The sequence below is a fragment of the Periplaneta americana genome, chromosome 2, assembly GCF_040183065.1.
Source record: "Periplaneta americana isolate PAMFEO1 chromosome 2, P.americana_PAMFEO1_priV1, whole genome shotgun sequence".
Classification (NCBI taxonomy): Eukaryota; Metazoa; Arthropoda; class Insecta; order Blattodea; family Blattidae; genus Periplaneta; species Periplaneta americana.
Genome location: NC_091118.1, coordinates 4,988,057 through 5,003,010, shown reverse-complemented (window position 1 = coordinate 5,003,010; position 14,954 = coordinate 4,988,057). Strand labels below are relative to the sequence as shown.

Genomic DNA, 14,954 nt, shown 5'->3' with positions numbered 1-14,954 from the left:
GAATAGATAGTGTCTTTAACAAAATTCTACACGAAGAAGCCAGGAGGGGTTAGATCTGGGGAGTTTGGGACCAAGCCAAGAGATAGCCGCTTCTCGTACTGGGTTTCGCCTGCGACCTCCTGCATGTTTTTTTTTTTTTTTTTTTTTTTACGCAGAACCTCTTTCTACAAATGTTCGATACAACAACATTATGGAATCGTATTTAGGTACGAGGCGTGTTTGTAAAGTACGAGGCGTGTTCTTAAAGTACGAGGCGTGTTCTTAAAGTAAGTTCCAAAAGGGTGTAGTAAGTAAACGGGAAGATATTTACAATCCATTTTTGTTGCATTGTATTCCCCACACTTCAATTACTTCTCAAAGTAATCTCCACCATTATTGAGGCATTTATCGAGTCGTGGCACAAGTCTTTCTATCCCCTCATTGTAGAATTCGCCCGCCTGCTATGCTAACCATTCCCGCACTGCTGTTTTCACTTCATCGTCGCCATCAAAACGTTGACCACCGAGGAACTTCTTGTGATGCAGGAAGAGATTAAAGTCATTTGGAGCCAAATCCGGGCTTTAGAGGGGATAGTCAATTTGTTCCCAGCCAAATTTCGAGATGAGTTTTTGGGCATCACGATCTGTGTGTGGCCATCTCCTGACCATTCCATCACTAATGGCATCATCACCATACACCTCACAAAGTTGAGATGAATGTCAGCTGGTTTGATGTTCCTCACATTCAAGAAACGGATAACAGACCGCATCTCACAGTCGGCGGGGTGCTCGATCATTTTAAAGATTTCAACTGATCACAACTAACCACACACACGGACTGAAGCTCTGAAACTGCATGCACAGCTTGTCTGAAGATTGAAGAAGAAAACACGTATGCGCAAAATAATGATTGCAGTGATGCGATGGCTATAATTGAAAACGGAACTTACTTTAAGAACACGCCTCGTAAGTTCCGTTTTCAATTATAGCCGTCGCATTGCTGCAATCGTTATTTTGCGCATGCGTGTTTTCTTCTTCAGTCCTCAGGCAAGCTGTGCATGCAGTTTCAGAGCTTCAGTCCGTGTGTGTGGTTAGTTGTGATCAGTTGAAATGTTTAAAGTGATCGAGCACCCCACTGACTGTGAGATGCGGTCTGTTATCCATTTCTTGAATGTGAGGAACATCAAACCAGCTGACATTCATCGTCAACTTTGTGAGGTGTATGGTGATGATGCCATTAGTGATGGAATGGTCAGGAGATGGGTTAGGAAGTTCAAACAGGGCTGCATCTCTGTGCATGACGAGCAGCGTACCGGCGGCCATCTTTGATCAATGACGATTTGGTGCGTGCTGTCGATGAAAAAATTCATGAGAACAGGAGGTTCACAATTTATTCGCTTTCCTTGAATTTTCCACAAATGTCGCGGAGTGTTCTCTACAAAATTGTGATAGATCGATTACGATATCGAAAATTGTGCTCACGATGGGTACCCAAGATGCTCACTGAGGAACACAAAACCAAACAAGCTTCCAGTGCATTGAGCTTTCTCACACGTTACAGCGAGCAAGGCGATGAGTTTCTTGACCATATCGTGACAGGTGACGAGACTTGGGTGTCTCACATGACACCTGAATCAAAGCAGCAGTCCATGTAATGGAGGCACAATGCATCGCCAAGGAAAAAGAAATTCAAACAAACCATGTCAACACGCAAGATCATGTGCACTGTTTTTTGGGACAGAAAAGGAGTCCTACTCATCAAATTCTTGCCTCAGGGTGAAACCATTAATAGAGAAACCTATTGTCAGACCTTGAAGAAGCTCCGTCGCACAATTCAGAACAAGAGACGTGGGATGCTGACCGACGGAGTTGTGTTGCTTCATGACAACGCTTGGCCACACACAGCTCGTGACACCCAAAATCTCATCTCGAAATTTGGCTGGAAACAAAATGACCATCCCCCTACAGCCCAGATTTGACTCCGAGTGACTTTCATCTGTTCCTGCACCGCAAGAAGTTCCTCAGTGGTGAAAGTTTTGATGGTGACGATGAAGTGAAAACAGCAGTGTGGGAGTGGTTTGCATCACAGGCGGGCGAATTCTACAATGAGGGGATAGAAAGACTTGTGCCACGACTCGATAAATGCTTCAATAAATGGTGGAGATTATGTTGAGAAGTAATTGAAGTGTGGGGAATACAATGCAACAAAAATAGTTTGTAAATATCTTCCCGTTTACATACTACACTCTTTTGGAACTTACTTTAAGAACACGCCTCGTACATTAAGCACACCATACTCACGTCGAAATTCCCTTTTGAAGTCTTTTAACACTCTCAAATTTAGCATACCAAAGAACACATTGTGCCCGCTGTTGATTTGTAGTAGCCATTTTAATTATCTACGATTTTCATTTGTTCTTTCAGATTATGCATTGTTGATTGTCATAAATGGAAACTCTCATCTTTTAATCATAATGTAACCAGCAAGAAATTTTTCCTAGTATCATAATAACTTTATAATAATAAATTAATATTATTCATACCCAAATGGATCAGACTATATACAGAGTAGAAATAATAATGATACAAACATAAAACAACACTATAAAAATTATTCAAAAATATTACAGTACACAAAGTGATTCAAAAAGTTAAAGAATTACACTATAATACAACAATACAAAACTCTGATAATAGAATCAAAACAACTTGGGACATAATTAAAAACGAAAGTGGACAATCAAAAAGTAAAGTAACAAAACTATATCCTTATATCTAACAATACAAAAACGTCACACCCAAATGAAACTGCAAATATATTTATCAAATATTTTTTTTCAATAACTGATAACCTCAACATCCCCTAAGATAATATTACAAACAATTTAGATCCTTTAACTTCCCAAATATTAAAATATTTCCAACAAACAAACTAGAAATATTGCAAATATTAAAATTCGGAAGTCAAAAAACTCCTCAGGGTAGGATGAAATAACAAGCAAAATATTAAATCGAGTTCACATACACCACTAACTTATTTATGTAACTATTCAAAGTTCAATGGTATATTCCCCGAAAGATTAAAATATTCACTGGTTATTCCTATCTTCAAAAAAGGAGAAAAGAACCTCTTCAGAAAATTACAGACTCATATCACTTCTACCAGTTTTCTCCAAAGTCTTTGAAAGAGGAATGTATAAAAGATTATATACAACACTTTAGTCCCAGAAAAGTTTGGATTTAGGAAAAATAAATGCAAGGAAAATGCAACATTTTGTTTAACTGACAAAATTCTGGAGGCAATTAATAAAAAATTCCAAGTTGGAGGGACTTTCTGTGATTTATCCAAAGTATTTGACTGTATGAATCATAAAATGCTGCTAGACAAATTAAATTATTATGGAATTAGAAGCGTTACACATCAATGGCTTCACTCATATCTCATAGATAGGAAACAGAAAGTCGAAATCAGTACAACTATGAAATCTGCTGCGACATGGGAAACTATTAGGCTAATAATGGAATTCCTCAAGGATCAATATTAGGTTCCGGCCGAACTCCCCTTGTAATGCCGGCACCGTGGATCGTGTCCCGGCATAGCTCAGTTGGAAAGAGTACTCAACGCGTAGAGCTGAGAGGTCCTGGGTTCGATTCCCAGTGCCGGAACGAATTTTTCTCATATTAAATGGTGATAATCATTTTGTATGTTTATGCCTACTTCACGACTCACAATAAAGAATAATAATATATTAAATCAATAATGAGTGATAGTATAGAGCAGAGAAGTAGCCTTACTACAAATTATTATTATTAATTATTCACCTGGTGCTTTCATCTCATTTGCAATTTCTCACATATTTTTAGAAATCACATTATTTATAGATTATACAGAACGTATCTTTCCTGTACTAAAACAACTAATTTATCTGCATCGAGCTCCATTATGAATAATGTGCATTACACAACAATATAGTATGTGTAGATAGTGAAAGCCAATGCAGTACACTGCAGCTATCAGACAGTCTCCTCACGACGAACTTCAAGCAGTCATTCGATGTTGTCTCCTCGTGTCTGCTCGCGGTTTCGTGCTGCGTCTGATTCTGTATGCACTACATCATAAGAAATCAATGGAAGACAAGTACCAACAGACAAAATGTTGTGTCGCGCTGCGTCTGATTCTATATACACCCAGCCTTAGGCACTCTGCTGAGGTCTAGGTTATATTTTCCTGATTCAAGGTTCACAGCAGGAGTTTCCGGTGCAAGACTGTGCAGGCCATTGTTTTGTTGCCCAATCACCAGAAGCGCTAAATGTTTCACTGGAGTTTTCTGATTGGATGCTAGTGGGCAACACCGCTGTATACGAGATATATCTCGTAGGCAACAGAAAGCCACACAGAACAACAAAATAGTCGCCATATTTCTTTTGAGACGAGAGCCTGATGACTGTTGTATGTTTATCTTATTTAATTAAGAAAATAAGTGAAAATTTCATCAGAACAACTATAGTCCCGTCGCTGTAATTTCCGGCAGCCAATCATGTTGCAGGTCGGCTACATTTAAACGTGTGCGTCTTGTGATTCGTTGAGGAAGACGTTATTCATTTCCTAAGGCTCGATAAATACTTAATATAATCGCCCGCCATTTTGGCTCTTTCGTTGACGTTCGCAGAAAGCACACGAAGACGTTATTTGCCACTCAATTATTTGCTGAATTACAGTGCGTTTGATTTATTATCATAGGAGCTATGACATGATAATGTTTAACGGTGCGGCAAATAGATTCCTTGTATGGTAGCTCGGCAACGAAAGAACAAAAATGGCGAACGATACTACCTACCTAGACTTTATAGAGCCTTCACTTCCTAAGATGTAAGCAAAGAGGAGGAGTCACGCTGGGAATAACAGCGTCGCGACTATAATATTTTATTTATACTTGTTCTGTTGAAATTGTTACTTATTATCTTAATTAAATAAAGTAAACACACTAAAATAATAACATTCATCAGTAACAATCTTTATAATTTGATCAACAAAACCACCAATACTGCGCTCAAATTTTCAAACGTTAAGCTTCGCAATCAGGCCACCAGGAGCACACCATTTGCTTTCTGCTTCCCTGTCGTAACATGTGCCATGCACTTGTATTATTTTGTTGTTCTGTGGTTCACAAGCTACTGCATTCTCTCACGCATTCAAAAACATCTGTCTGGGGAAAGCAAAAATGTTAGATAAAGAACTGTCGAGTTAATATCTGCTGCAGTCTGCTTTTCAAGAACAGGGTTCTGTTATATACCATGAACGATCAAGTAGACCCCTGCTTTCTTTCTCCTAAAAGATTTGGTAACAATGACTTTTGTCACCCTTAAAAGTTCTTCGCCTTCTGGCAGGAAAATAGAACCTTAAGAACAGGCATTGGTTCGAACTCTCGCGTCACACCGGTCATACAAAAACAAACGAATTACGGTACAAAGTTTCTGACCTATTACATTTTTTCCTTAGCAACGATGTGAGTTACCGATTGCTTGCCAGCTTTCTGTTGATCACAGCAGCTGTGTCTTCATTCTCCAGGATTGTCGCATGATTCGCATGCAAGAAATGGACGTCCACCTTCTCCTCACAATACTGTGAAACAAAACAAGATAGAATTATATTTCATTACCAGATGAAGAATTTACGAATCACAACTGCATCTGAAATGAAGCTTGAAGGAAATGCAATGGAACCAATCATGACGATGACAGCTCATTGCAGGCACATAGGTACATTGTGAGGAAGATCTGAAGATAATCTCATGTAATGTCTTGACGCATTTCATCTCCTTACTTGAATTTCAGACTATTTGTCCTTGAACAAGAGGAGAATTCATTTAGGTAGAACATTAAATGATGAATCTGAAACTAGCAACATTCTCCACTAATGATAATAATGCAGTCTGGGATCTGTCTGAAAATAGCAGAGTTGTACGAGATCAGAAGGAATACAATGAGTACTAATAATTTAACTTCGTGCACCCAAAACAGTTTTACTGGTGTGAAAATGATAACAGATCTGCCCAGGAGGAAGGATCTAATATTGCAGTGATTCAAGTAGATTTTTCAGAAAGTTATAAGTGTTCCTACCATGACCAGATGCAAAGTGCCTATTACAGTCACAATCAAGTCAACATTTTCAGTTGTTCCACATGGTATGATGAGAAACAAAACTGGGTGCCCATAGTATTTAATACTATGGATCATTCAAAAGGAACCGGTTGTAGCAATTAATGACAAAATCATGCATTACCTGCCAGCAAATATTATGAGAATTAGAAAGTGGAGTGATGGACCATCCAGCCAATCTAAAGCAGATACACTGCTGCCACATTTATTTTTATCTTAGGGAAGAAGTTACAAGAAGATGAAGAAACGAAACAGTCTGGCTTCAAGTCATATTTGAAAGTTGAATGTGTAGGATATATAGTAATTTTATATGTATTTACAAGTGTTCTGTCAACAATTCAACTAATGGCTATTAGTAACGAAGACATTGAAACAAATATCTAAGGACAGAATTTACAGGAACTTTTTGATATGATAAGAGATGTCTGAGGTAACAAATGTTATACAAGACTGGTAACATTATTCACACTGTGTTTGAGGTAAGTTAGAGGAAAGCTTTTGTAAAATTAATTCACTTTGTAATCCTTAAAGGTACGGTCACACATCGCTACTTTTGCAGCGCTGCAGTACAAAAAACTGCGCAACTCTCGTACTGCGACGTGTGAACAACGGTGCAACCCGAAAAGTAGCGGCTGCCGAACCTGCTGCTCGCTACTTTTCCATGCTGCGCGCAGCTTAAAAGTAGCGACGTGTGAACAGGGTTCTCAGGGTTGCAGCCGCAGCATTTTTGATATCAGTTTTGTTGAAACTTTTGCTGCTGTTGCGACCAGTGTTGCCACCCAAATGTGCCAATGATACTTTTATTGTTTGAATATATTTTAATGTTAGATGTGATGACAATAAATTATTTGTAACAGTTATTAAATGCACAAAACAGCCTGAGAATATTTGCTGACGATATAATTCATTTTTTTAATTTTCTGTAGTGTAGTTCCAAACAGCAGGGTTGCCAACGTTGAATTACGTGAATATGATGTTGGTTATCATTTAAATATATAGGCGTTTTTAAAAGCTTTACAGTAAAAATAATGCCAATTTCTGAATACTAGTTAGGACAGAAAAGCAAATAATAGATAAGGAAGCTTTCGCATGAGTTTCTTAATAATGCGAACATAACCACAAAACGTATATTGAGGAGTCAACACGGAGATGGAAACCTGCAGCATGACTGCGGCTGCTAAAGTAGCGCCTTGTGTGTGAACAGACTCGCAACCTCCAGTAGCAACTTTTGCAGCACTCAGGTTGCGCAGCACGAAAAGCAGCATGCAGCGCGCTACTTTTGGCTTACGTGTGAACATGACACGCAACTTTTGCAGCTGCAGTAGAAAAATTGCGCAGCAAAAGTAGCGATGTGTGACCGTACCTTAATTCAGACCACTGTCAACAAACTCAACTTCCTGCATTCGACCGTTGTGAGTGTTGAGACGTAGTGTTTCTGGTATGACCCTGACAGATATATAAAAAATGCGAGTGGAAGACAGCAAACTGAAAGCAACACTGATAAGTTTCTATGATATAAATTATAAAGAGCTGGTATCCAGTGGCCAGACAATTACTGCTACTCATATCCAGACATTTTTTAAACATTTCAGTTATTGCAAAGCATCTCGATGTACGGCCTGAACATTCAGAAGAGGACAGTTGGTTCCTGTTGCATGAGAACAATGTTAAGAGAGTTTTTGGCCAGCAAGCAAGTCATGAACGTTGTATTGTGTGCAATCAGTAGCTGCAGGGGGAAGTTACCTTCAATAAACAACTTACGGATTATGCAATACTTGGAATATTTTTTTCTTTTCAGCATCAGTCGTGTTTTCCAGTTGCTGCACTGTGTAAAAGAATATCGGAACTTAGTAACTAAACAACGTCTACACCTGTGGAGTAGCGGTTAGCGCGTCTGGCCGCGAAACCAGGTGGCCCGGGTTCAATTCCCGGTCAGGGCAAGTTACCTGGTTGAGGTTTTTTCTGGGGTTTTCCATCAACCCAATGTGAGCAAATGCTGGGTAACTTTCGGTGCTGGACTCCGGACTCATTTCACCGGCATTATCACCTTCATTTCATTCAGACGCTAAATAACCTAAGCTGTTGATAAAGCGTCGTAAAATAACCTACTAAAATAAAAAAAGTAACTGAACAACAACCGGATTTCCTCACCTTAGAGAGTTCATAATCGTCCTTCATAGCAAAGGAAAGCACCTGAGGTCGAAGGAGTGTGGTTTGTGATCGGATGTGTTCGCTGTGCAGCCACTCATAGCTTAGCATGGCAATTGTACGCAGGTAGATGGAGGTGCCGGCTGCCTTCAGATGTTCCATGCTATACTGCCGCGTCTTCATGAAGGCGAAGCTCTGCTTCATCTTCTCATCCCATGAATTTAATTGCTTTATTTCATCGTACAACTGCAAATGAAAAGCAGTAACAAACATGCTGCATTAGAGAAATATTAATGTATGGCGTTATGCAGAAGCGATCAACCTTCATAAAGCGAAAAGTAATCTAAATGGTGTTAAATAGATGAGCATCATTGTTACAATATTCAGAAAAGATCGAAGCCTTATTTGCATCGTGCTGCACTCTATAAGCAGATACTTCAACATTCAAATGTATTCACATACATTCTAAACTGCAGAACAGGCAACATATTTGTAACCAAGACCTCTTCAAGTGATATCTCTATCCAGTGCTTTTGCTTCAGTACAAACATATGGATCAACAACTGGCTCTCTTCTGACAAAGGAAAAATGTTATAGTCTGTACAAAAGAAACCAAATTACCTGGAAATGTACAAAAACTTGCCCAGACATGTTCAAACATTTTAACAAGAGCCAGAACAGGTCACATTGTCACTCAATTGTACCTGCACCGATTTCACATTTCTGATAATCCTACTTGTCTGTGGTGTAATAATCATGATGAACACATTCTTCTATACTGTCCATCCATAAACCACAAAAGAAGTAAATTAAAATCATCAGTACCAGTTGCAGAAGACACAGCCCTGCAGTATATATTGACTACACCCCAACTCTAGCATATAGTGTTAGTCTGGAGGCCGGAGGGAAAAAGACCTTTAGGGAGGCCGAGACGTAGATGGGAAGATAATATTAAAATGGATTTGAGGGAGGTGGGATATGATGATAGAGAATGGATTAATCTTGCTCAGGATAGGGACCAATGGCGGGCTTATGTGAGGGCGGCAATGAACCTCCGGGTTCCTTACAAGCCAGTAAATAAGTAAGTATAACCACTTTGTTAAATTTATGTATGTGATGAAAAAGCTGTTTCAGGGCTGTATTGATTGCTTCTAATTCACCATCATAATGAGTGGACATTGTTCCAAGAGATATGCAAAGCTAAAAATGTCACTGTAGATTCCTGCTATAGCATTACTGTGTTTGTCAAGCAGAGATCCATCTGTATAAATATGAAGCCATTCAGATTTTGGATATCTTGTACATGTGGTTTCAATAGCTAGTGATTTTAATACTGATTGGTCGATGTGACGTTTTGCAGTGATGTATTGAATCAGATCATTTTCACATTTAATCTGTAAAAATGATAAAAATGGTGGTAAACTGGATTTTGATAGTAAGGCAACGCAATATTCAAGATTATGGGCAATAAATTGCTCAATTTTGTCCAATTATAGTACCTAGTATTTTTTTAGGCATCCCAAATTTAAGTGCATTTGTAAAAAGGATGTTTCCTCAAATAACTTTAAAGTGAACTAACAGTTTTCATTTGTTTTAGCAAGTGAGGCAAAGATTTTTAACGTAATCAATTTATTTAATATATTTTGCATACATTTCAAATTAAACAACTTGTTGAAGAAGGTGCCTAAAGGTAACAAATACAAATTGCAATTCTATGAATAAAATGTAAATTCTGTTACAATCTCATTACGAATTGCACTATTTTATTCACATCAAATGATTTATTTTATTTATACATTCAGAGATGTTCATATCCCTCATGCTGATCTCAGGTATGTGGCCAGCTTCGGCTTTGAACAGATAAGATTTCCCACAAATAATCTTATATTCAAGAATATGTGTCATAAATTTGAGTATACTGTATTATAGACTCAAAGATGGCTTGACTATAACGTTATAAATTTCTCTTGTGTAAAAATTTTACAAAACTGACTTAAGTCGTTCTCCCCATATAGTCTTCAAATGTTATTTCTGATGTTATTAAATGTCATTTCAGCTATACAATTTTTTCACTTATGCGTTTTTTTCTTCACACCTCATAAAAACGTATAAAGGAAGTTTTACTGTATTATTTTGTTTTGCGCGTATTGAGGAATTAAGCCTCGGGTAAGCAATGGAATTTTAGAATAAAGTACCTATCTATGCTCGTGCAACAATTTGATTGTTTGCCTTAATACGGAAGGTATGAGAATCTGATTAGGCAAATGCTGTATGCCTGATTTTCTGCAGTTTTTCAGCCCTTAAGGGCCATTCAACTGAGGAAATTCTCGTCAAAATATGTGACTGGTTCTCAGTCAATAAATTAGTATTAAATTGTAACAAAACTAACATAATTCAATTTAAATCCTGTCCAAATTCAACGTCGCAAATTTCTAGCACAATAATTAACAACAGACCCCTGTTAGAAACAACAACCAAATTTCTTGGCTTACAATTCGATAATGTGTTAAATTGGAAAAATCATATTAAAGAAATTACCCCCAAACTAAATTCAGCTTGTTTTGCTATTAGATCTATGCAAAAGATAGTAAATATCAATACCTTAAAAACAATATACTTTGCATACTTCCACTCGGTAATGAGTTTTGGAATAATATTCTGGGGAAATTCCACAGATGAAGGGTACACGGGAATAACGATCAAGGTCCATTTTAGAAAGTTACAAAAAAATGAATTTTAAAGTTTAAGCACTTAATACTTTGTTATGTGTGTATTTAATAGAAATTGACGTAGTGGAATGTCAAGAACGATGATTTCTTATTACTAGCTAGACCACATGATAGTACTTCTTTTCCACTATAAGACAGCATTATTAACTCAGTTTCGATTTTTGATGGACCTTGATCGTTTTTCCCGTGTACCCTTCAGATAGTAACGGTATATTTCTATTACAAAAAAGAGTAATTAGAATAATAGTAGGTGCCAAATCTAGGGAATCGTATAGGACTATTTTCAAAAAACTACAAATAATGCCCATGGCTTGTCAGTATATCTTTTCATTAATAATCTTCCTCGTATGTAATCGTGAAAACTTTGTAACTAATTCAACAGTTCATAGCATAAATACACGTCAAAAAATGACTTCCATACTCCATCGGCAAGTCTATGGTGCTATCAAAAAGGAGTGCGTTATATGGCAGTACAAATGTTTAATAGCCTCCCTATCTATATAAAAAATGAAACTCAAAACATAAGATTATTTAGGGCCAAATTAAAGAAGTACCTAATTTCTCACGCCTTCTATTCTGTAGGTGAATTCATGACATTCAATAACGCTTCATGAAATTGATACTAAAACTTTGTGTTGTACTAGTAGACTATATTGTAAATCTCGTCTGTATATATTTCATCTAGACTGTGACTATAAATTAAGACTCTATAATAGTATTAAGTTTTTTGACTTGCTCCATATTCTAGCTGTAAGCAATGTATGAATACCATGGAATGTTAATAAATACAATACAATACAATACAATACAATACAACACATATGCAGAAGGTTGGCAGTAGTAGAATATAACATAATCCAAGTATACTAAGTAGGACATGGTCCCCACCTTCGTTGTAGTCTCGCCAGGTGCGAGCATGCTCAGGAACATGCACAGTATGCTGTTCTGCAGGTCGCTGCCCACCATGCTCTGCTGGAAGGCTCGCATGTAGGGTGGGGAGCTGTCCAGCAGGAACAGCTGGCCCTGTCGGCCCTCCTGCTCCAGAGCATGCATCAGCTCCAAGGCCAGCAGCCCCCCGAATGAGTAGCCCAGCAGGTTGACCGGCGCCCCGGGTGGGAGATGGCTGCGGATGTGCTGCCAACACAACAACTACATCAAAACCACATAACAGGTCTGTGGCTTCAATTAGGCCTTTAAAGAGAATTAGAGCAACATCTAGGATCTGGACTTAATAACATTATACAGTAAAACCTCTCCTTACGGACACCTCCAAGATATGGACACTCATCATATACAGACAGATTTTTATGTCCCAACTGAAATAATATAGAAATAATGATAAATTTAACTCTCGTTTACGGACACTCTCAGACACGGACAGCTGTTTCACAGTCCTAAAGCTTGCTTTACCTCCTGACTGCGGACAGAACTTGGATTTCAAGACCTCGTGTGTTACAAAAATGGAAAATTTAGTACAGAAATTCCTTAACATGAAAGAAGACAATAAGGGTCTGGTAGGCTACCACTAGCCCAGCCGGCTACCCCTTCTTAGCTGGAAGCGGGTAGATAAACAAGTCATAAAATTTAACCTGTCTGATGGGTCCAAGGTTTCCACGATCGTGAAATTGTATTCAACACAAGATATAGTTAGTAGGATTATTCTCTTCACTTCAATCAGTTGTTCTGTTTCGAGACATGGCACCTGAACATAAAGGTTAAGTTGAAAACTGTAAATTACAGTACTGCATAACTGTAAACCTAGAATAAAATTGCATGGCAAAGTACTGTATTCTCCTTTTTCGGTGTTATCTACTGTAGTTCAAAGTTGCAAAGAATTTACTGTAGTATACTATATTTGTAGAATTAAACTACAGTAATACATTTCATTTAAAGCGTGAAGGGATACAAAATGCATATTACAAATTTACTGTTAGATTGGGGAGCCTCTCTTCCAATAAAGGACACCTCCCAGATGCGGACAGATTGTTACGTCCCTTCGATGTCCGTAAATGGGAGGTTTCACTGTAATACACCATAATGTAAAATAATACCCACACTACACTTCGTAATCTAATATCAAAACTGACTCACGCATGAGGAACCAATGTTGAATTAGATAAGTAAGAACACGATATTAAGCAGTAAAGCAGCCAGTGCTGTTAAGTACTTGACGTACAGGCAGCAGGGAGCGTGCCATGTCCTGCACCGTCTGCTGCTCACTGACATAGCCCAGCTGCAGGCACCACACCTGGCAGTCCAGGTTCGCAGCCAGGGGCTGCAGGCCAACCGCCATACCGTCCACACCCGGCAACATGAACAGTGTTGGCCGTGTGTCCTCCATGCCCTCCACACCCCCGTCCATTCGCATCATGGTCTGGGCTGCAGTCTGCTCGTCTCCGATCTCTCGTATCAGCAGGCGCATATTTTGGAACAGGTCTGGACTGTCGCTCAATGCTGCATCTGTAATCACCAATCACCAACATCTACCTTCCAGAGGATCTGTCACTCAGTGCTGCATCATAACCATGCTTGGTTGTGAACGCAGGTTAAAATCTGAACAGAGACAATAGATTTTAGAGGAAGAATCTTTTGAAACGTAAAAGACGGAATTTTTAGGATGCGTATTTTCCGGCCTAGAGGGCTGTGGTCTGTCGGTGTTACAACCAAACATTTCGTCCACTGCTCCGGTGGACATCTTCAGTGGCGTGGTACACGTGTGCGGAGAGATCTGCTGTGTGTATCAGACTGGTAGCACGTCGACATTTAAGGTGTGGGGCTATTGTTGCTTGTCGTTGTTGCTGTGGTCCGCACTAGTGGCTTCGGTGTTCTGATCGTTTGTCATAGTGTCTAACTGTCGGAGAAAGGGTTTGATGTGTGTGCTTCTGAGGGCCGGATACCAAGCTTTGTTGACATTGAGTCCTTCGTCCTTACAATTAAAGTTGTTTTTGTGTTTATGAATCTCAATAGCTTCCCGATGTAACCTGGCATAGAAGTGTGGTGTACTGCTTAGGATGTCAGTGTCCTGGAACCTGATGTTGTGATCCCCATCATTAAAAGCATGCTTGGCTACGGCCGACTTGTTCAAGTAACCTAGACGGCAGTTCCTTCTATGCTCAGTGATTCGGGTCTTGAAGCTACGCTGTGTTGTACCTATATACACCGACCCGGAAAATACGCATCCTATCAACGCCGGCCGTGAAAGCCTACATCCCACGGAATTTTTAGTTTCTCAACAGATTTTTCTTGTAAAGAAGTAAATTATTTTTCAAAACTCATTCTAAACAACACAAAATGAAAATTCACGATATCTAGTCATACATTTTGACAGACTTACATGGAGAAATCACAACCAATAGTTTTAAAGTGTTAAAAAGATTAACAGGAACAAAATGAGGAAGTCCATGGTTGATAGTAAGCATCACATACCACATGTTACATATGCTGTGCTGACCACATGAGCTAGTAATAAACACATACTACAACGTACAGAAATCCCAGCTTTATGTTTCGAAATTGGTGCAATCAAAACAACTACGATTAAAGCCATGCAAGTAATCTTACTTAGGCCTACTTTCTTACAAATGGCTTTTACGGAACCCAGAGGTTCATTGCTGCCCTCACATAAGCCCGCCCATTCCGAGGCTTATATCGAGGTTCCGAAACAAGCTCTCTTTTACGGTGATGGGTTTTACAATAAATAAATTATGGTAGATGTTGAAACGCAAGCCCTCTTAACTTGTGAACAATTAATTAGGATTCAAAATTCCGATAAATGGAACAGATATAAAAACATTAAAAACTAAAAATGGATGAATAAAAGGAGGTAATAAAACATTCATACAGTAGAACCCCTATTAACCGTGGTAATGAAGGGGCTGGGCTGAATGGTTAATCGAAAAAATCGGATAATCCATACCATAAAAGATTTTCGTAAATTTAG

At 38.7% G+C, this 14,954-nt stretch overlaps 1 protein-coding gene across 1 annotated transcript in view; it reads right to left on the bottom strand.

Annotated features, from left to right (window-relative positions):
• Positions 1–2,200: 2,200 nt before the first annotated feature.
• The window catches only part of LOC138711956 (fatty acid synthase-like), a 101,224-nt gene continuing 88,470 nt past the window's right edge, over positions 2,201–14,954 (bottom strand). Inside the window, exons 33-36 of the mRNA XM_069843268.1 lie at positions 13,191–13,474; positions 11,903–12,148; positions 8,289–8,531; positions 2,201–5,601 (exon numbers count right to left, since the gene is read on the bottom strand). Coding sequence (XP_069699369.1) covers positions 5,491–5,601; positions 8,289–8,531; positions 11,903–12,148; positions 13,191–13,474 — 884 coding nt within the window. The 3' untranslated portion in view covers positions 2,201–5,490. The remainder of the gene's footprint in view (positions 5,602–8,288; positions 8,532–11,902; positions 12,149–13,190; positions 13,475–14,954) is intronic.